At 41.3% G+C, this 23,762-nt stretch overlaps 2 protein-coding genes across 2 annotated transcripts in view; one reads left to right on the top strand and one right to left on the bottom strand.

Annotated features, from left to right (window-relative positions):
• The window catches only part of FOXN2 (forkhead box N2), a 67,559-nt gene extending 64,892 nt beyond the window's left edge, over positions 1-2,667 (bottom strand). Inside the window, exon 1 of the mRNA XM_043603334.1 lies at positions 2,462-2,667. The gene's annotated coding sequence lies outside the window, so the exon portion shown is untranslated. The remainder of the gene's footprint in view (positions 1-2,461) is intronic.
• LOC122467069 (lysine-rich arabinogalactan protein 19-like) lies at positions 996-1,861 on the top strand. The gene is made up of 2 exons (XM_043553319.1): positions 996-1,213; positions 1,543-1,861. The coding sequence occupies exons 1-2, from the start codon at positions 996-998 to the stop codon at positions 1,859-1,861; spliced, it is 537 nt and encodes a 178-aa protein (XP_043409254.1).
• Positions 2,668-23,762: the final 21,095 nt, after the last annotated feature.

The raw sequence follows: 23,762 nt of genomic DNA, 5'->3' as shown, positions 1-23,762 counted from the left end.
AGAACAAGTCCTGTTTGGATGGCACTTCTTAAAGTTTCATTCGATAGATCCCATAACTAATAATGTCGTTATCTTACAGCATATGTTTTCAGTACTTCCTGTTTTATAAAGGCATTTCATCACCACATTTACTTTTCTTTCTCAACTAAGCATTGCTCTCAGTGGTCAGCACATAATAGTCATTTCTCAATCTCATTATCTTTTTGGCACTGAAGCCTTTCCAATCTTTTTATCTATTAACTTCATTGATTGAGAACCACTGTTATGGCATAATTAAATTCTAATAAATAGTGCTGCTATAACTTCTCTACATAATTCTTTTACACATTTTAAATGCTTCCTGTGGTTTAGCAATATTCAAGTAAAACTAATTCAAATAAAAACATATGTTACAGGAATAATTCAAATCCACCAAAGCATTCACAAAATGATGTTAGTATCCATGGATTACACTTAAATTCTAAAATTTTCCAAATTCTACAAAAATTTGGATTTTTAAATGTTCAACCTTTTGACCCTTTACTTTCAAATATTCTCAAAATTAAATTTCACTCCTTAAAATAAAATCTGTTCATGTTAACATTCACATTAAGCGTTCATACTTTTCCAAAAAGAGCTTAAGAAAGTACACATACGAGTACTTATTTCATCCCTAAACAAGTATTTTCACTCATAATTTATCTATATCCTTTCAGGTCACATTTTCATATAAAAAGAAAAAAATAAGACTTTCTAAAACTCAAAAAGAAATATTCCAGAATGTGATTATTTCTGATTGCTTTAGAACCTCTCACTAATGGTTCTTAAATACAAACGATGTTTTTCCAGAGTTGGAAAACTCCATAATGTACTATTCTATTCCCCACCACTCCTTCATTGGTACCTAACACTGCTGAGATTTTACAGATGAATCATCAAACAGCAGAGGAAGGCAAAAACGTCAATATATACCCTACAAGGACTTCAAGGAAACAGAGATAAGTCTTAAAATTCGGATGGAAGAGATAGACGAGATAGACGTGAACAGTTCAGCTTTTTCCACTTCCTCATCTCAGAAAACACAAAAACAAATGTGGATGCAAGGCTACAGCACGATTACAAAGCCCCTGCCTACCAGTGAAGCCACAGACCTAGTGGCGCTAGGGCACTCTATTACAGTCAGCCGGCCACGTGGCTGTCACAATCAGAAGGAAGACAGGAGAAACAGCACAAAGTAACCTGGAAATAAATAACCGCCCTCCGCCTCGGAGTTGGGGTAGAAGAAAGACCGTGCCGTTTTTTTGCACGCTAAGACTTTTTTCCTGTAAGGTGAAAACGGAGTACAGGGGCTGCTTTTAAGGAGACTTTAAAGCAGAAATCAGGTCCAAGAAGACCCCGAGAGTGGTACCCCATTGAATTCGCTACTCTCACTCCCGCGAGCTAAGGTGGAAACAGGCATTCTGCAAAGGGGTAAAAGGGGCGGAGTTGAGTAAGAGTGGAGGATGAAGGACTACTCAGAGGGGCCTCCTTCCCCTGACTGCCCCCGTCCTCCGGGGTTTTCAGACTCGCCGCTGCTTTGGTGGGGCGAACCCAGAAGGCTGAAGAGCCTCGCACAGGCCCTCAGTACCTCTCACCCACCCCACCCCCCTCCCCGACAAAAGATACAAGGACAGAGATAACCACGGGCCCGAGAGAAGCAGCCAAAAGGAAGTGTCCATATTGCAGCGCTGAAAACCCTAGAACTCCCACCCCACCAAGACAGCCTCCTCGAGAGGCCCCCAGGGCGCCCGCTGGAGGAGGGGCCAGAGAGTGCCGGGGTCGGCCACCCCTACATCCGGGACCCGCCCCTGTCCCCCGAACGCCCGGCAATCCTGGGGCTTGAAGTTCACTCCAGGCAGCGTCAGGCGCCTCCCTGGGCACTACTTGGCTGGGCCCAGCCAGTCCGTCTGGGGCCGGACCAGGACTCCACGCCCGGCACGTCTCGTTCCACTTCGAGGCGGGGGAGGGGGCGCCGCACACACTCCCGAGGGGCTTGGGGCACTTCCTCTAACAGCAGATGCGCCCTGAGTTGAGCCCTAAGCGTGCCCGGGGCCACCTCCGAACCTTCCCGGAGAGCCGGCACCCCTCGCAGCGGTTTCCGCCAGACGACACCCGTTCCCAGGCGGTCATTACCTCTCACGAAAAACTCCTAACTCGACCCTCCTAACACGACCCTCATGGAGCCGCGCTCCCGTCAGTTCGACACCCCCCGGGAACCCACACAGGACTCAAGCCGCGCGCAGGGGAGAACCCCGTGCCGGCGCCAATTCCTCACAGGACAAAAATGTCCGGGCGCGTCACGGGACAGCCGCCTCCGCGCCCCACGCCGGGAGCCGGCCGCACGCGCTGCCTCCGCGCCCGGGAGCTGTGCCGCGGGCCGGGGCGGGGAGCGCGGACGCCCGGCAGCGCCCGCCCAGGAGGGCGCTACTCCGTGGGAACTCACCGTCTGCTCTGCAGCCGCAGCGGGGAGGCAAGGAACGGGCAGGGGAAGACACAATATGGCAGAGCACCACAGCTGCTCCCGGCGGCTTCCAGCAGCCGCCTCCGGGAAGACGCGGCAAAGAGCAGGCAGCGGCAGCTGCGGTGGCGGCCGCGGCAGCACCACATCCCCCTCCCGTTCGCTTCCTCCCCCTCCCTGCACCCTCCCCCGCTGCCATGGCAACGCGGCGCCAAGGAGATTAGCCCCGCCCTTCCCTCCGGTCCCCGCCTCTCGCGGCCACCTCCGGAGGGGGCTCGGCCCGCCTCCCGGTATCTCCTCCCACCTCCTACCTAAGGGCGGGCCCCGGACCTCGCAGGCCGTGCTGAACTGCGGGTGGGAAGGAAGGGAGATGCAGTGTCCGGAAGGGCGGGGTTCGCACGGAAGGCAGGGCGGAGACGTGGTGGGCCAGTGCCGGTTTCGGGCTGAGGAGGGGCTGGGAAGGCGGGAAAAATGGAAAGGCCTCGCCTGTCCCGGCAGGACCTATAGGAGTGTGGCGGAGCGCGGCGCGGCCGCTGAGTGGCCAAGAAGGCGCGGGGGCGGGGCCAGGGTGGCCTTCCCGGCTGGTCGGCTTGGAGAAGCCTGTGCTGGGACTGCAGCGACGACCCCCAACAGCCCGAGCTTCTGTGGGTTTCCCCAAGAGCTTTCCGCCATGGGTCGGGCCTTGAAAGCGCTGTAGGAAGCGGTAAAGCATTAATATGAACTTAAAGTGATATCACACTCGCTTCACTGAAATTTTAAGTGGAAACTGAGTTCAACGTGTTTGTGGTGAAAAAAAGGACTTTGGAATCAGATCCAAAATTTAATAAGCATCGCATTTCCTGAGCCCTCATTAAGTGCTAGGGACTGAGGTAAGTTCTTTACATGCATTGTCATAACCATAATGCTAAGATACTGTTGCCAAATAAAATATACAGGAGTGCCCAAAGTCAGAATTTCAGGTAAATGTAGAATAATTTTTTAATAAAAGAATGTTCCATTTGGGAACTTCCTGATTTTTGTTTTGTTTTTTGCTAAATTTACAAACCCTGTCCTAACTCTTAGAAATTCCCACTTTACAGAGAAGGAAGCCAAGGCTTAGAAAAATAATCTGACAGAAATAAGAGGCAGAACTAAGGCTCCATTTTACTAAAATTATGATCCTGATCACTAAATTTCTAAATATCTTTATCCACAACTTTAAAAAGTAGAGTAGTGATACCTATATCACAAATGTGCTGAACGGATTAAAAGTAAACGTGTGTGAAAGAGCAGGGACTGATGCATACAAGGTTCATTTTTTTTTTCCTGAACAATGAATGTTAACTGGATATTCACTGTGTGCGGGCTGTGAGTCAAGTGAGCTGAGCATGAAACAAGCTGCCTACTGACAATAAAGCAAGTCAAGCTCTGGGGATGACAGAGACACAGAATTAATTATAGGCATCATTCCGCAGATGAAAATACTGTGTCTATATGATTTGTCCAAAATCCTCTGCTAGTTGCATTTGTTTCTCATTACACTGTCTGAAAGGCCTCATAACTGCACTTAGATTAAGTGGCCACAAGCCAAATGTACTATATGCTTTATAGAAGCAAGAGTCGCTTCATTTTCTCCCTTCAGAGCAATCACTGTTGCCCCCTCATGTGGACAAATTGAAGGAAGTTCCTGGAGGAAGAATGCAGTAGAACGGGAACAAAGAAGGAAGGGAAGATTGAGAGGAGGTGGCTTCTGGAAAGCCATAGTCTCCTCATACCTTTGTCTTGTTTTATATCTGCTGACCATGGTGATCACTAATATAATATGGGTCTTCATCTCCCTACAGATTATTGTAATAGTATCTTATTTGATATATTGAACTTTAGTTTCTAGTTTTCCTTCTCATCTATTTTAAACTCAGGTGACCAAACAGTCCTCCTCAACTCTAGAAGAATCACAGAATTTGAGAGTTGGCATTAATACATACTTTCAAGACATGTCATCTAGGAGCCCAGTTTATCATAGATACAAAAGCAAATCCAGAACAGCTATGTAACTTGTATAAGGTCAAATAATGAAAATACTGCATTGGCATCCACTAACATCTCTACTGGTCCTGTCTATGATTCAGTAGACAGGCTGGGCACATTTAAGTAATCTCTGCAGGTAAGGCTCAGGTCTCTTAGGAAGTCTATCACACTTAGTTCAGAGTCCAGGGATACTTGTATACTTAAAGGCTATTTTAGAGGACTTTGAACACCTCTCAAGAAAAAGCTGTTATTAAAACTAATGATGATTCAGAGTGAGTAGCTTTACCCAGGAGTTTACAAGAGTAAAAAGGCTGTGAAACCAGAGCTTAACTCTTTAGGAAAAAGAGGATCCTGGCATTTAAGATCTCCTGTGAAGTTTGTATTGTTCATTCTCCAAAATACTTAAAAAAAATTTTTTTTTAGTTTGTTTATTTTGAGAGAGAGAAAGAGAGAACCAGTGGGGGAGGGGCAAAGAGAGAAGGGGACAGAAGATCAGAAGAGAGCTCTGTGCAGACAGCAGAGAGCCCAAAGCAGGGCTCAAACTCACAGACCATGAGATCATGACCTAAGCCGAAGTCAGACAGTCAACCAACTGGGCCACCCAGGCACCCCTCTCCAAAATACTTTTGTACTTTAAACTTTACTGGAAGACAAATACATTAGAAAACATATTGTTTGAAATGCCCTCATATTTAGACAGAAAAGTGATAGGAACTCAAATATACACATTTACATTTTATTTATTTTTTATTTTTTTATTTTTTTAATTTTTTTTTTTCAACGTTTATTTATTTTTGGGACAGAGAGAGACAGAGCATGAACGGGGGAGGGGCAGAGAGAGAGGGAGACACAGAATCGGAAACAGGCTCCAGGCTCTGAGCCATCAGCCCAGAGCACCACGCGGTGCTCGAACTCACGGACCGCGAGATCGTGACCTGGCTGAAGTCGGACGCTTAACCGACTGCGCCACCCAGGCGCCCCTACACATTTACATTTTAAATGTATTTATTATTGTATTACATATATTTAACAAAGACTCTTTGATCATGACTTGATGATTCTAAAAATAACCAGTTTGCCAATAAAGAATGTAGACTTCAAGACCCTTGAAGTCAGTGCCCATATCTTTTTCATTCTTATAGTCTAATTGCTTAGAACAGTTTTGGGACCGAGGTGATGGCCAATAATATTTGTTAACGGGGCACCCAGGTGGCTCAGTCAGTTGAGTGCCTGACTCTTTTTTTTTTTTTTTTAAATTTTTTTTTTTTCAACGTTTATTTATTTTTGGGACAGAGAGAGACAGAGCATGAACGGGGGAGGGGCAGAGAGAGAGGGAGACACAGAATCGGAAACAGGCTCCAGGCTCTGCGCCATCAGCCCAGAGCCCGACGCGGGGCTCAAACTCAGGGACCGCGAGATCGTGACCTGGCTGAAGTCGGACGCTCAACCGACTGCGCCACCCAGGCGTCCCGAGTGCCTGACTCTTGATCTTGGCTCAGGTCATGTGAGATCAAGTTTGTGAGATCAAGCCCCACATCGGGCTTTGTGCTGACAGCGTGGAACCTGCTTGGGATTCTGTCTCTCCCTCTCTCTCTGCCCCTCCCCTGCTTGCTTACTCTCATTCTCTTCCTCTCCAAGTAAATAAATATTTAAAAAATAATAATAATGTAGGGGCCCCTGGGTGGTCAGTTGGTTGGGTGTCCAACTTCAGCTCGGGTCATGATCTCATAGCCCATGAGTTGGAGCCCCACATTGGCCTTTGTCTGACAGGTCAGAGCCTGGAGCCTGCTTTGGATTCTTGTGTCTCCTTCTCTCTCTGCCCCTCCCCCACTCATGCTCTGTCTCTCTCTCTCTCTCTCTCTCCCCCCCTTCAAAAATAAATAAATATTAAAAAAGTTAAAAAAAAATAATGTTTGTTGATAAAAGAAGTAACTTTTCTCAAATCACAAGATACTGGGACTAAGATACAACAGCCCTATAAGTACTGGTCTGTTACTTGGGGCTAAAAAGATGGAACTGCAGATGACAGTCTAGTTTTGTTTTTTCCTTTGAGGATCTTTTTCAATGTACCTCTAAGAACAACTAGATATATTTAATAGTACCTACATTTCTGTAAGTCCTGGTATTGGCAATAATTTGGACCAATCCTTCTACTAACGACACTGGAAGAACTTAACAAAATATTAAAATTATCAGCTCAAAGGTATTAGAGAGCTAACAAGATAGAAATTACCAACCCAAGATCTGAAGGTTGCTGAGAGTATGAATAGGAATGGGGGATAGTGATTAGAGTTCAGAATGTTCAAAGGGGGAAGGAGGATGACTTGGTTGAACTTGCTTTAGACAGGGAATCCAAATGGCTACATCCTAGATGTAAAGGGTCATCATCTCCATTTCAAATCATCTCAACCCTAAGATTGGATTAGGGTAGTTCCTTTAAGTCAATGCCCCCAAAACCCTTGGCAGAAGCAAACTGAAATTTTCTTTGGAGTAAAGTAATATTATTCTACGCCTCAAATCATTTGTATAATTTTGCAAAAACTATGTCTAGTACACAATCAAAAATAGTCACACAAAGAAATAAGAAAAACAACAGAAACAACAAATAACAAAAAACGGAACTAAAGGGGTTCAGAGAGTGAAATTATCAGACACAGATTTAAAAATAACAATGCTTTCAGGGAGCCTAGGTGGCTCAGTCAGTTAAGCATCCGACTTCGGCTCAGGTCATGATCTCGCCGTGGGTTCGAGCCCCGCATCCTGCTCTGTGCTGACAGCTCACAGCCTGGAGCCTGCTTTAGATTCTTTGTCTCCCTCTCTGCCCCTCCTCTGCTTGAGCTCTGTCTCTCTGTCTCTCAAAAATAAAATAAAAATAAAATAAAATAAAGTAAAATAAAATAAATAAAAATAACAATGATTTCTATGTATAAGTAAATAGAACAAGATTAAAATTTAGACAGATAACTAGAAACTTGAAAATAAGGATCAGATGAAAATTTTAGAACCAAAAAATTCACTAACTGAAAATAAGGACTATTGGCCATAACAGCCATAACTGAAAATAAGGACTGATGGCTATAACAGCATATTAGACACAGATAAAGATAGAATTTGTGAACTAGATGATAAGTGAGAAGAAATTATGCAAAATGAGTCAGAAGAAAAAGGGTGGAAAATATAGAACACAGGGAAGGCACATAGAAGATACAATGATAAAGTTTAATATGCACATAGATGGAATTTCAGAATGAAAGGAAAGACAGTATTGGGCAGAAATAATATGTGAATTAATGAACCCCTGGAGGATTCATGTATATATACATATATATATTTCTAATCCATACAGTTGACACATCAATATGTCATGAAAAAATTGCTAAAACCCAAAGACGAAGAGAAAAATATTAAGAATATCTAGAGAAAACAAGAGTTGATCTTTAAAGAAACAATAATCAGACTTACAACTGACTTTATAAAGAATAGTTTGAAGCCAAAAAATGATGGCTCAATAACTTAAAAATTTTTTTTGTTAACGTTTATTTATATTGAAAAACAGAGAGAGATGGAGCATGAGCATGGGAGGGGCAGAGAGGAGGGGAGACATAGAATACCAAGCAGGCTCCAGGCTCCGAGCTGTTAGCACAGAGCCCGATGCCAGACTTGAACTCAGAAACCATGAGATCAATACCTGAGCCAAAGTCAGATGCTTAACTGACTGAGCCACCCAGGCGCCCCATGGCTCAATAACTTTAAAAGATTAAAAGCAAATATTTTAAGAATGAAGGTGAAATTAATACATTTTTAGTCGCTGGGGCACCTGGGTGGCTCAGTTGGTTAAGTGTCTGACTTCGGCTCAGGTCATGATCTAGCGGTTTGTGAGTTTGAACCCCGCATTGGGCTCTGTGCTGACAGCTCAGAGCCTGGAGCCTGCTTAGGATTCTGTGTCACTCCATCTCTCGGCCCCTCCCCTGCTCACGCTCTGTGTCTCTCAATAATAAATAAATGTTAAAAAATTTTTTTAAAAAAAAAGAAATTTTCGAACAAACAAAATAGAGTATTTGTCACCAGCAGATTCACACTGGCATTCTTTGAGCAGAAGGAAAATGATCCCAGTTGTAATAAGGTTAGTGATACATGAGGAAATTAAGATCAATTAAAATGACAAATTTGTGGGTAATGAGGTGCCTGGGTGGCTCAGTTGGTTAGGTGTCTCAGTTGGTTAGGTGGTTAGGTGTCTTAATCTCAGCTGAGGTCTTGAACTTAGGGTCATGAGTTCAAGCCCCGTGTTGGGCTGCACTGAGTGTGAAGCATACTTAAGAAAAAAAGATAAATAATGTGGGTAAATCTAAATGAATATTGACATTGATTATATAGTCCAATAATAGTAATGTCTTTTGTATTTAAAAATGTATGATAGGGGCGCCTGGGTGGCGCAGTCGGTTGAGCGTCCGACTTCAGCCAGGTCACGATCTCGCGGTCCCTGAGTTCGAGCTCCACGTCAGGCTCTGGGCTGATGGCTCAGAGCCTGGAACCTGTTTCCGATTCTGTGTCTCCCTCTCTCTCTGCCCCTCCCCCGTTCATGCTCTGTCTCTCTCTGTCCCAAAAATAAATAAACGTTAAAAATGTATGATAATGGTGTATATGTTAGGAGAAAGTAAATGGAATCACGTATTCTAAAATCTGTTAATCATCTATGAGGATGGAAAAAAGTTACAATTAATAGTAGACTCTGATAAGTCAAGAATGTATCTTGTGATCTCTAGAATAATCACTAAGAGAATAGTATGACTATGATTATTGGTCAAGGTTCTCCAGAGGAACAGCACCAACAGGATGTACACACACACACACACACACACACACACACACACACACACACAGAAAGACACTTTTTTAAGAAATTAGCTCAGGTGATTGTGGAGGCTTGATAAATCCAAAATCTGCAGGATAGACTTGCAGGTTGACCTAGGGTAGAGTTCCAGTTCAAGATCAAAGGCAGTCTGCTGGTAGAATTCTTTCTTGCTCAGGGAAGGTCAATCTTTGTTCTCCTAAGGCCTTCAACTGATTGAATGAGCCCACTCACATTATGGAGTGGCTTACACAAACTGCTTTACACAGAGTTCACCAGTTAAATTGTAGATTTCATCCAAAAGCACCTTCACAGAAACATCTAGAATAATGTTTGAACAAATATCTGGACACTGTGGTTTAGCCAAATTGACACATAAAATTAACCATCACACTATGCAGTTTCCAATCTAAAAGGAAGAAGGGAATGGAGAATCAAAAGTAATTATCCTAAATGCAAGATAGGAAAAATAAAAGGGCATACAATAGATAAGACAAAAATAGAAAGTACTTAATAAGATGATAGACTTAAACCCAAATATATCACTGATTATATTAATTAAAAAAAATCCTAATTTAATGAAAAAATTTTAGTTGCCTATTGCTATTTAACAATCTACCCCTAATTTAGTAACTTTAAACTATGACCATTTTATTATATATCATGATTCTGTGGGTCAGGAATTTGGGTAGCATCCAAAGGGAATGGCTCATCTCATCTCTGGGTGATGTCTGCTGGGGCTGAAACATCCCAGATAGCTGCTTCACTCTCATGGCTGGCACCTCAGCTAGAATGGCTCCAATAGCTGGAGATTAGCTGGACCAGCTTTACTGAGCTCATATGTATGGGGCCTTGGTTCTCACTGTTAATTGAATTCTTTGGTTTTTGTGTAAGTAGTTCCATGACTTCTTCCTCTCCACATAGTCTCTCCAGGGGAATAGGCAAACTTCTTATGCACAAGCTTGAGTCTTCCAGAAGGATTAGACTTGGAACTAGCATATTGTCACTTCTGCCACATTCTTTTGAATGAAGCAAATTATAAGCCAATCCTAGAGTCAAGGGGAGGGAACTACAGAAGAATGTAAGTATTATTAGTTGTTGATAAATCTGGGGTCACCAGTTGATGTAACGAGCTAGCATAGATTGTCATACTGGACAAAAAAGTCAAAAACTACATGCTGTTTACAAAGGATATATCTAGAATATAAAAATGCAGAAAGGTTGAAAGAAAAGGGATAGAAACAAACTAAACCATACAATACTTGAAAGAAAACTTGAATAGCTATATTAATATCAGATTAAGTAGGCTATAACACAAAACAATAATAGAGATAAAGGGAGACTTCATAATGATAATGATTTAATTTGCCAGGAAGATTTTTAAAAATCTAAGTTATATTCCCCTAATAACATGTCATAGCACATACAGCAATAATTACAGAACTATAAGGAAGAATAAAAAGGTCAACAATTTTATTGGGAGATGTTAACATATTCAGCTGCTGATAAAATAGACAAAAAATTCAGTGAGAACATATGTTTGAACAATACTATTAGCAAAGTTGAGTACAAAAGCATATTGAGTATATTTCTATAGTCTTTTACATCTTAATGAATTTATCAGTTTATATTATTTCTCTTTTGGCTCATGAAGCTGCAAGGGGTATCTGAGGATCCTGAGCCTTCAGGGTGTTTAGAACCTATCCCTGTGTTAGAGATATATTTACCATTGTGTACCTTTACATCTGTATTAAGTTCTTGCTATGTACCAGGCCCTGTACCTAGCATAGAGATGAAAGCCATAGTTATAACTATAGACAAGCAAATCAGAAAATGTAATGTGGCATTAAAAGTACAGTGATAGAGTTTTACATAAGGAGCAATGGGAACCAAGTCCTAATTCAGCCACAGGCGGTAATGCCTGAGCAAAATGTGCAGAAAGAAAAATACATGGAGAAGTGGCAGTGTTGGGGTGGGGAGTAGAACCACACCTCGCAAACCCTCAGTTGTGTGAGAGCATGACTGTTCATGTCAGAGAACTATCTGTCATTTGGAATGTCTGGAGTATAAAAGGTTGCTCGGCTTAGGGGTTATCTGGTTGCAAGAAACAGAAACTCATACCAGCTGGCTAAAGTAAAGGAGGAACAAATATAAAAATAGGCAGGGATTATATGAGACAAAACTGTGGGAAGCACAGCCAACATTACAAGAACTTTCCTTCACCCTTTCTCATCTTCTGGTCTCTAGTCTGAGCTTTTCTTTGTATGTCTGCTTCATTTCCCCTGCAAACTGGCTTCTCTGCTTACTTGTCTGCCGGCACGTTATGATGGCTGCCCCAAATAGTGGCCCCAGTTCTTCATCTCTGGGCTCCACCCAGTTTGCCCAACTTTCCTGCTTAGCAACTCATAGTTATTACTTAACTCAGTTTCCCAGTCCCAATTCCAAATTCCCAGGAGCTGTAATCTGACTGGCTCAGTTTCAACTTGCATGTAGATCATGGGTCAGCAAACTTGTGGCCTTGGAGGTGGGGGAGGGGGTGGGTGGCAAATCTGGCCTGCCTTCCACTTTTGTAAATAAAGTTTTAACAGAACACAGCCACACACATTCATTTACATATTGTCTTTGGCTGCTTTGACATTACAGGGAAGAGTTGAGTAGTTGCAACAGATAACCTATGGACCACAGAGCTGAAAATATTTACTATCTAGACCTTTAAGAGAAAGATTGCTGACCCCTGCGTTGGATAGTTGGATGTGGAGACATAGGGCTATGTAGAGGCTTAGGGAAAGACAGCTCTGGTAATCGAAGCTCTTCCCCCTCTGCAGAAAAAGGATAATGTGGGGAAAAGCCAGCTGAGGAAGTATTTTGAGAAAGGAAATGTTTGAAGTCTCTAACACAGGAAAGAAAATAATCAGTCTCAAGTATGTACTAAATTTTTCACACAAAGGGTGGAAGAGTGCAAGACAGTTACTCCTTAATCTGGAGAAGTTCATTAAGATGCTAAATTTAGAAGAGAATGTCACCATAACTACCTTTAAATAACTCACTTGTGGCAAATTTCCCAGACCATCCATAGTTAGCTCTTGCTGAGATGAACTGGCTGAGGCACAATGTTCACTGTATGTAGAAAGATATTTAAATTTGTGTCCAAAAAGTTAAATATTTACCTTTCAAAAGAGAGAGAGAAGAGAAGCACTGAGAGAATGAGACATATTTAGAAAGACAAAGTCAGGCAGACTAAAACTTGGGGAGTAGGAGAAGATGAAATCTAGAATTTACCATTTTGGTAAACTTATCATACTGAGGAAAATAAGCAAGGAGTCTTTTTGGTTGAGTAGAGTTTTTAAAGCTCTAGAGATCATTTTGGTCCTTGCTATATTCAGGCCCAGCATACTGGCAGCATTGGCATCACCAGGAGTTAGAAATGCAGAATCCCTGGCCCTACCCCAGACTCACTGAATAAGAATCTGCATTTTTTTATGTTTATTTTTATTTTTTAGACAGAGAGAGAGTGGGTGTGTGTATGTGTGTGAGAGAGAGAGAGAGAGAGAGCAGGGGAGGGACAGAGAGAGAGGGAGACAGAATCTGAAGTAGGCTTCAGGCTCTGAGCTGTCAACCCAGAGCTCACCGCGGGGCTGGAACTTACAAACCATGAGATCATGACCTGAGCCGAAGTTAGAGGCTTGACTGACTGAACCACCCAGGCACCCAGACTCTGCATTTTTAAAGATCCCAAAGTGGTTCATATACACATTAAAGTATAAGAAACAATTAGAATGGCAGTTTCAGACAACTCAAAGTAGAACTGTGGGGTTTTGTTTTATTTCAATGAAATCTTAACATGGAACCCAACTCTATAAAATAGATCAGAGTGAACCTATTCTGGTTGAAAATGGGCTGATGGGGACTCAGTGAGTCTCAGTGAGTGAGTGAGTGACTCACTGAGTGAATCTCAGTGGCTCAGTTGGTTAAGCATCTGCCTCTTGATATTGACTCACGATCTCGTCGTGAGTTCAAGTCCTGCATCAGGCTCTGTGCTGACAGAGGCTCTGAGCTGGAGCCTGCTTGGGATTCTGTCTCCCTCTCTCTCTCTGCCCTTACCCCACTCGCACTCTCTCTCAAAATAAATAAGTAAACTTAAAAAAGAAAAAAGAAAAGAAAATGGGCTGATGCTGATAAACAGAGAAGTACTGGAAAAGCCCAGGCATTTTTATCCAGCGTTCCTCTGGGAACACAGTTTGAAAACCACTGATCTAGTGGAAGGAGCAGAAGTACAATCAGAACCTTTAGGGCCAGGCTCTGCCAAACTTCCAGGCTCTCTTTAACTTCTACCTCATTGAGAACTTCTACAATGAATCCCTGATAGTGATAGGATATGTCTTGCCTTGAGAGAGTTGAAATTTTTAAAGACCTGGAAATCCTCAGTCTAGATCCCTTACCTCAAAGATGGGGAAACTAAGGCTTAGAATGTGACCAATGAAACTCAGTTAAAACATAGGCATATTGAAAACTATACTGATCACTAACAAAAGAGGCTGCTATAGATTGTTATATCCCCCTTAATGCCCAGTATGGTGGTATTAGGATGTGGGACTTTGGGATATGATTAGGTTGTGATAGTGAAGCCCAATGGAATAGGATTAGTGCCTTTACAAAAGACAGGCCACCAGACTTCCTTACCCCTTCCATCATGGGAAGTTACAGTGAGAAGATGGGTGACTATGAATCAGGAATTGGGTTCTCACAAGACACCAAATGGTGGAACTTCCCAGCCTCTACAATCGTGAGAAATAGGTATTTGTTATTTACAAGCCACGTAGCCTTTGGTATTTTGTTACGACAGCCCGAATAGACTAAGATAGAGGAAACCCTAAAGCTTTAATAATTCTTAGGGACAAAATAGTGCTGCAATTCCATACCCCTTCTCTGGTCCCTCCCTACATAACAGTCAAGTAGACAGTTTGTACAGTTTTTAAAAGCTCTAGTCTAGACTTGGGTTAGAATCCTGGCTCTGCTACTAACTAGCCCAGGCAAAATATTTCAACATTTTCTTAACCTCTCCATGTCTAAAATGAAAAAAGTAATTCCAGCCTCATAGGGGTGCTGCGAGGCCAATGTATGTGAAACAATTTAGTGCATGGCCTGGTGAATAAGTGCTCAGTAAATGCTAGCTGCTGTTAATGTTATTTTTTAAATGAACAACATCTAAAAAGTCAACCTACTTCAATTTTTGAAATTGCCCAAAAGGATTGCACAAGAGAAGCTAGAGAAGCCTGTTTCCTTCTCCACTGCTAAAAGAATAAAACAAATGATATCTGTAGCAATAGGCCAATTAGCAAATAGAGTTTATTCAAAATTAAACACTACAGTTGTGAAACTGACTTCTGATAAATAAGGTAAATGTTTAGGGAAGGCAGTATTAAGGAGATTCCAAATTATTTTATAGCAAATACAAATTTTTGTTCTACAGTAGTATTGCATTTAGAGTCAGGCATTTTTAGTAACTATGGTCAATTGCTTCACTCTGTCTTTTTGATTGTGCAAGCCCCAAACCTTGGAGTCACCTTTGGCTCCCTTTGTTCCTACCTTTAAAATATGGCTAGGAGCGCCTGGGTGGCTCAGTCGATTAAGTGTGTGACTCTTGATCTCGGCTTAGGTTACGATCTCATGGGGTTCATGAGTTTGAGCCCCACAGTGGGTTCTGAGCTGACAGCATGGAGCCTGCTTGGAATTCTCTGTCTCCTTCTCTCTCTGCCCCTCCCCTGCTCATGCTTGGTCTGTCTCTCTCTCTTTCAAAAATAAATACACATTAAAAAAAAAAAAATACGGGGGCGCCTGGGTGGCTCAGTTGAATGTCCAACTTCGGCTCAGGTTATGATCTCACATTTGGTGATTTCGAGCCCCGCGTTGGGCCCTTTGCTGACAGCTCGGAGCCTGGAGCCTGCTTCGGATTCTGTGTCTCCTTCTCTCTCTGCCCCTCCCCAGCTGGCATTCTCTCTCTCTCTCTCTGTCTCAAAAAGAAATAAACGTTAAAAAATACAAATTAAAAAAAATTAAAAAATAAAAAATATGTCTAGAATCTGACTCCTTCTCCCCACATCTACTGCCACCACCCTGCTCAAAGCCAGGGTCCTGTCTCTCACCTAAATGACTTTAATACTTCCTAATTCCCTGCTTCTCCTCCTTCCCCCAGGCAGTATTTCCTTACCACAGCAGCCGGGATTGATCTTAAAATCTGTCGGTTCATGTTAGTCCTCATCTCAAAACTCTTGAATGGCTTCCCCATTTCACTGAAAGCAACACCAAAGTCCTTATAATAACCCACAGCATTTTATAAGATCTAACCCCACCACCACCATCACTGGCCTCCCTGCTCTTTCTTAACAGTGCCAGGCACACCCAGCCCTGTGACCTTTGCTTTCTGCCTGGAATGTTCGTCTAGATATCTGCTTAGCTAACTCTCTCACTTCCTTTAAGTCTATGCTTAAATTTTACTTTCACAATGAGGCTTGCCTTGACCTCCTTATTTAATACTGCAAATTACCCCCAATCATGTCCCAAGAATCCTAATCCCCTTTCCCTATTGTATTTTATCTTTCCCATAGCAATCATTGCCTTTTAACACACTAGGTAGCTTATTTATTATGTTTTGGTTAAATCTGTTCCCGTGACCAGAATGTAAACTTCACAGGAATAGCAGTCTTTCTTTTATTCTCTGCTGTATGCTAAGCATCTAGAACACTGCCTGGCATATATCTCAAAAGATATTTGTCAATTGATTAGTTTTGTGGTTGCTAGTTGTATGTGTGTTTGTTACACACTCTTATTTGGACAAAGATTAAACAAATTCACAGTAATTTAACAAAGCCAATGATTACATGAGTTGGGGGTTTTCCATTTTCTTTGTACTTCTCTTTGCTTCAATTTCTTCTTCGTGCTATGCTAAAACCCCCAAATGTCCTAAATACAACTCTACTTTAAGCTGATGTGTACATTTCCTCAGCTAAGAGTCAATGCTGCCCATGTTGCCATTCCCCATCCCCTGCTAGTCCTCAGCCATACCCAATCTGTTCACAGAGCACAACTTTTATGTCTAACTAGCCATTATTTTTAGGACTGCCTGGTCTTACAAACTGGCTAAGAGACACTCCTCAGGTTGTAGTTCAGGTTGGGACTAAGCAGTAAAGGGAAGAATAGTACTGATGCACAGAAGATTTGGGAGTTGGCTTCTCTATGGAAAATGATGAATCTTTGTTACTCCTCCCACCATGGAACAATAAAAAGAAGACAAATTAGAGGAGGGCATTAATAAAGTTGTGTGCTATTCACTGTGGTTTATAAAATCTTCCCTTGGCTCCTTTACAAAATCTTCTGTAGAATCTACATTGCCTATAAATATTTGATGGGTAGATTTTCTTTTGAAGGGATTGGATGGAATATGTTCAGATTTTTTCTTCAAGGTTGACACGGGGCAACATTTTAGGTGTAGAGATGACAGTCTTCAGGGGTTGCCTATCTGCCATGGGTTAGGGTGATGAGCCATGCAAAGGGAGGTTGACTTCCTGCCCCTGACCAGGGCACAGCACATAGGTCCTGCCGCTAGCGAGAGGTGACCCTGGAAGCTGGTGGATGGTGAGTGTACACAGTCATGGAATGGGGCCCTGAGGTGCCTGTGAGCAGCTGCCCTCACCCTGAAAATATCCCTGTGCAAGGGATTTAAGTAGCAAATTAAACACACCAAGAAGAGTTGAGAGAAGAAAGACAAGGGTTTTATATTTTAGTATCTTTTTAGCAGTGCCCTGCATTGGCACTTTTTCTGCTTTTTGAACAAGGCACCATATTTTCATTTTTCACTGGACCCTGCAATTAATGTGGTCGGTCCTGTCTGTAGGCATTCTACTTCTTTTCTCCAAGTAACAGACTATAACATCTGAGTGGTGATGTGTCTTCCATTAGTGAAAATAAGCCAATTTTTACAACACATAGTATTATTAATCTTCAGTTACCTTTGATGGGTTTAGCAAAGGGGAAGCAATTTTTTCCTATGCCCATAAGAATCACTCTATCATTAAATTCACTTTATAATATGATTTAAAATGAATAAGCAGGGAAGAAAATTTCGTACTTGTCAGTAAAATTCCATTTTAAATTGCAGTAATTTCTTTTCTGGATGTTCTTGATATCCAGCAATCATGATATAAAATGTTGCTTATGTATAGATATTATATTACATAGGATAATTTATTTTCAGTTCAGAGCCAGTCAAGTCGACTAAGAATAAAATAAGCATTAAAAATAATTGAAACTTTGAAATATGCATTTCTTACTCATATGATTGCTGTCTCTTCTCATGTTAGGGAAGTGGTATTGCTTGGTAGAAAGAACTCAGAATTCTGAATTAGAAGAAGAAAATGGGCAAGTTATTTAATTTTCCTAGCTCCCAATTTTATCTTTATTAAAGAAAGACCTTCAACTAACTAGAAAATTTCTCAGTTTTCTTCCAAGCCTGGAGTTTAATGGTATTTGAATCATGCTTTAAACACATACACACATATTCTCTGTATTTTTCCTAATGAATACTACTACTATTAAAGCATCTTTAAATTTTTTTTTTCAACGTTTTTTTATTTTATTTTTGGGACAGAGAGAGACAGAGCATGAATGGGGGAGGGGCAGAGAGAGAGGGAGACACAGAATCGGAAACAGGCTCCAGGCTCTGAGCCATCAGCCCAGAGCCCGACGCGGGGCTCGAACTCACGGACCGCGAGATCGTGACCTGGCTGAAGTCGGACGCTTAACCGACTGCGCCACCCAGGCGCCCCAAAGCATCTTTAATAACTATGAGTCTTGGAACATGTTTGCATGAAAGGAATAGAAACCTACTGAATTACTCAAGTAAAAATTATTTTTCCCTTTTGAGAAATTGTGTCTTATAGAACAAGAATGTATAAAACACACATATATCAATATGAAAAAATAACTATAAAGTAACCATCAGCCAGTCTAAGAAATAGAATATTTCCATACCTTAGAAGACCTTTGTTTTCCCCTCTCTGCAAACATCTCCCTCACTCCACTTTAGAGGTAACTGTCATACCGCTTTTTTGGAAATAATCATTTTTTTGTTATCCTTTATAGATTTTTCCATCTATATGGTTATCATTAAGAATGTTATTTTTAAGGAGTTGCATTATAGGAGCACATGGGTGGCTCATTGGAGTAAGCTTCTGACTCTAGGTTTTGGCTCAGGTCAACAAGATCTCACTGGTTTGTGGGATCAAGCACTGCCTCAGGCTCTGTGCTGAAAGCGCAGAGCCTGCTTGGAATTCGCTCTCTTCCTCTCTGTCTGCCTCTCCCCAACTTGTGCTCTCTCTCTCCCTCTCTCTTTCAAGATAAATAAATAAACATTTAAAAAAATCATTTAGGGGTACCTGGGTGGCTCAGTCGGCTAAGCATCAGACTTCTGCTCAGGTCATGATTTCACAGCTGGTGTGTTCAAGCCCTGCATCAGGCTCTCTGCTGTCAGCACTAAGCCCACTTCGGTTCCTGTCTCCCTCTCTTTGTCTGCCCCTCCCCAGCTTGTGCTTTCTCTCTCTATCTCAAAAATAAGTAAAAATAAAAATTTTAAAAAATCATGTCAAAGGAGTTGCATTATAAAAATACTTTCGTAGTCCACAAAGGAACAGAGAACAACTAAGCCACAAGAAAGAGAGGAATCAATACATTTCAGGACTCTCAGTATCAAGATTTTAGATATCTTCACTCTAGTGCTCTACCATTAATGTGCCTCAGCCACCAAAGTATTGAGATAGGAAACCTAATTGGTTGAAATGGCTTGTTTCTCCTTGGTCAGATGTCTACCTTTGATCCAATCAGCTGTGGCTGGGAAGAATGCAAATGTGATAGAAACAGGACAGGCAGAAGTACCCAGGATTTGTTGAAAGGTTATGCGTTGTTCAGGTAATAGCTAGATACAATGTATAATTCAGCTAGTGATGGTACCACTTTGAACAAGTCTGAACTACCATTGGATATATTTTCTCATAAGCATATACTGCATTTCATGTTCTTTTGAAAAATATCTTCAGATCTTAGAGAGAAAAAAATGACAACTTTAATTCAGTTAATCTGACAAATGAATTTTTCCTGTTATTTACTTCAGCATCTGTGTTACCATTTGATGGAGAAGTGTATTGAACATCATTGTTCAATCTCCATCAATATGCTTGATGGAGAAGTGTATTGAACACTCATTGCTGCTCTGCATTGGGCTTCTGCTCCAGCCACGCCCATATCATACTTTCCCAAACCAATTAAGAAAATCAAGTGCCACATGTTCATTAACAAATGTGATAGAATGAATGCATTCTTTTTATATTTACCACATTATTTAAAACATAAATTGTGTGTCAGAGATGCAGATCGTTGATTTCATCCATCCTCCCCTCTAAAACATTCTGACTTGTCTCCATCATAACAGAGCCTTTCTGGCCTATGTGTACTATGTGACTTCACCCCTGTCCCAGACTCAGGCAAGGAAGCTATGGGTAGATACTTGGCTGGCCCAAAAGAATGTACCCCATTGCACAGCTAGATCAATAAAAATTTCCTTTTTGGGGGTGCCTGGGTGGCTCAATTGGTTGAGTCCGACTTCATTCAGCTCAGGTCATGATCTCAACAGTCTGTGGGTTTGAACCCTGTGTTGAGCTTTGTGCTGAGCCTGGAATTGCTTTTATTTTGTGTGTGTGTGTGTGTGTGTGTGTGTGTGTGTGTCTCCTGCCCCTCCCCCACTCATGCTCTGTCTGTCTGTCTGTCTCTTTCTCTCAAAAATAAGTGAACATTAAAAAAAATTTTTTTTAATTTCCTTTTTGAACATTTGAAAGAGGAGATAGAAACCTAGGGAATGGGCAGCTACCTCACTTTCATAGGGGAACTGAAGAAAGTGACTGCCCTGTTCTCACCCTTGCCTCCTTCTTGAATTCTATGAGGTTATTAATTTTTATAGGATAGATCAAGAGTATAATAAACATGTGAACTAATGTGAGTAGGTTACTTGAAATAAAACTTGCTCTAAAGCAAATATAAAAAAATTTAAATACCATTAATTATTTTTTTCCTTTTTTTTTGTCCTTTCTTTAAAAAAACTAAGTTATTTCCTAAAACTTAGTGGTTCTCAAACTTGAGCACACATCAGAACCAGCGGGAGGCTTGTAAAGTGCACACTACCGGGTCCCACCCTAGGCTTTCTCATTCAATATGTCTGGGATAGGACTGGGACATTATATTTCATGTTTCTAACAAACTCCCTGGTGATGTTGATCTTTCTGGTCCAAGGATCACTCCTTGTGAAACAATGCCCTAGAAATAATGATCTAAAGTGACCCTATCTAACATGACTTTTTTTAAAACCTCAAAATAAGATTCTTCAGAAGAGTACAGTGTTTAAGAGTTCATGCCCTGGTTGCAGCCAGATAACCTAGATGCAGATCCTAGCTCAGCCACTTACAGAGTGGGTGAGCTTGGGCAAGATACTTAACATTTCTGTGCCTTTTCATCTGTTGAGTAGAGAATGTAATAAATAATACCAACAAGCAGCCTAGTGCTATATAATTCCAGGCATTCATATAAACCACAACATGAATGGCATCTTCTACAATTGTGCAAAGGGACCACCCTGTTATGAGTACCTACCTTAGGGAGTTGTGACAGTTAAGATCATTGTAAAGATTAAATACAGTGTAATGCATATGAAGGGTTTAGAATAGTGCCTGGCACATGGTAAGGGCTTATTAGATGCTATTAGAAATCGGTCCATATCTTAGCTATGCAAAGAAAATCCTGAAAACATAGTCATGGTGACTATATTATTAGTTAAGAATTAAAGGAATACAGGTACCACTTTGCAGGTATAGTAGATTAAAAATGTTTTTTTTTTCTAAGAGATATATGCTTTAGAGAATAGGGAAGTAGAAAAAGAGAATATGAACTTAATTCTCCCAGGGCACAGAACTACCCTTTACCCCATACACGTATCTATATAAAATTAAGCAGATGATCACTGTTGTCCCCAAATTGTTTTTTTATTTTTATTATTTTAATTTTTCTTAAATATTTATTTATTTATTTTGAGAGAGAGAGAGAGATTGAGTGTGAGCAGGAGAGGACCAGAGGGAGAGAGACAGAGAGAGAGACAGAGAGAGAGAGACAGAGAGAGAGAGATATTCCCAAGCAGGATCCACGCTGTCAGTGCAGAGCCCAAGGCATGGCTCAGTCCCATGAACTGTGAGATTGTGACCTGAGCTGAAATCAAGAGTTGAACACTTAACCAAATGAGTTGAACACTTAACCAACTGAGCCACCCAGGAGCTCCCCCCAACCCAAGTTATTTTTTAATATCCTGAAATATGAATACTCTGGCTATCAAGAAGTAGTTAGTGCTCTGTATAGTTTGAAACCTAATGATTGTTTAATGATTTTCTCCAACATACTGTGTCCTGATTTAAAATATTACTGCAGGGCATAGGTGGTAGATTGTACAATTCTATTTGACAAGGTAAGAAAGTGCTTTAAGTAGGGAAACTATAAGAATAGTACAAGCCAAGTGAAGTTGGTGCTGTAAGAAAAGTCTTTGAGACATGTATATGAATGTTCATTAGCAATATTATTCATATGAGCCCAAACCCAGAAACAATCCAAATGTCCATCAACTAGTAAATGAATAAACAAAATGTGATATGTTATCTATTGCTATGTCCATATCACCCCAAAATGCAGTGGTTAAAAACAACAAATGTTTATTTTTTCACTGTTCCTGTGAGTCAGCAATCTGGACCTTTCTTAGTTGGGTAACTCTAGTTTAGTCCCTCCAAGATTACAGCCAAGGTCTGCTCAGGGCTGCAGTCTCATTTGAAGTCAGACTGCAAGGAGGAGGTATCTGCCTCCATGCTTCCCCATGTTTCTCAGGTTCTCATTAGTTTTGGCCAGAAACATCAGTTCTTTGCCGTATGGATCTCTCCGTAGGGCTGCTTACAATACTGCAGCTTAGAGCAAGGGATTCAAGAGAGAGAGAATAAGAGCCCCCAAGAGGGAAGCTATAGTCTTTTTATAACTTCATCTCAGGAATGACATCCCACCACATTCAGTTCATTAGTAGCAAGTCAATAGGTCCAGCCTGCTGTCAATGGAAAGGAACCACACAAGGGCATGAATGCCAGAAGGTAGGGATTATTGAAGGCCATCTTAGAAGCTGCCCACTAATGTGGTATATCCATACAACAGTACTATTCAACAATAAAGTAGGAACAAACTACCAAGATATGCTATAAATGGATAAACCTGAAAATCATCAGACTCAGTCAAAGAAGTCAGACATAAAAGACCAGATACAGTACTGTATAATTCTATTACTTGACATTCTGAAAAGGCAAAACTATTGAGACAGAAAGCAAATAAGTTGTTACCCAGGGCTGGGGGTTTGAGTGGGGAAAGCAGAATTTTGCAGGGATGATGGGCATGTTCTAAAACTGGATTGTAGGGATAGATGCACAACTCTATATATTTACCAGATATCATTAAATTGTATACTTACAAAAAAGATGGCATGGAATACAAAACAGCTGGCCTGTACTTTTCAAAAACTGTCAATATCAGGAATCATGAAAGGCGGAGGAATTATGTCAGATTAAAAGAAGTGAAAAAGGCATGACACCAACTGCAGTGCATGATTCTGAATTGAATCCTGAAGGGTGGGAGGGTAGGGCATGGTAGGATGTCATAAGGATATTATTGAGAAATTGGAGAAATTACATAGGGATTGTAGATTAGATAATAGTATCAATGTTAAATTTTCCACATAATTGCCCTGTGGATATGTTGGAGATTGCCCTTGTTCTTAATAAATACATGCTCTTTAGTGGTAAAGTTACATGTTTTCTGCAGCTACCTCTGAGTTAAGGAAAAAAAAAAATTATATGTGTATAAAGAATGCAGAGGAGGGGCGCCTGGGTGGCGCAGTCGGTTAAGCGTCCGACTTCAGCCAGGTCACGATCTCGCGGTCTGTGAGTTCGAGCCCCGCGTCAGGCTCTGGGCTGATGGCTCAGAGCCTGGAGCCTGTTTCCGATTCTGTGTCTCCCTCTCTCTCTCTGCCCCTCCCCCGTTCATGCTCTGTCTCTCTCTGTCCCAAAAATAAATTTAAAAAAACGTTGAAAAAAAAATTAAAAAAAAAAAAAAGAATGCAGAGGAGTGATAGAGTAAATGTAGTTAATTGTTAACAATTGGTGAATCAATCTTGGAGAATAACAACTCAAGTTTAAAATTATTTCAAAATTTAAAAAGTTAAAAAAAAAAATAAAAGAAATCTTTGAATTCTCTCCTAGCTTCCAGCTAAGATCGAACACGGCTATCATTCATCACATAGAAAAACCAACTACA

This window comes from Prionailurus bengalensis, chromosome A3 (assembly GCF_016509475.1).
Source record: "Prionailurus bengalensis isolate Pbe53 chromosome A3, Fcat_Pben_1.1_paternal_pri, whole genome shotgun sequence".
NCBI lineage: Eukaryota > Metazoa > Chordata > Mammalia > Carnivora > Felidae > Prionailurus > Prionailurus bengalensis.
This window is presented reverse-complemented; position numbering and strand designations above follow the sequence as displayed.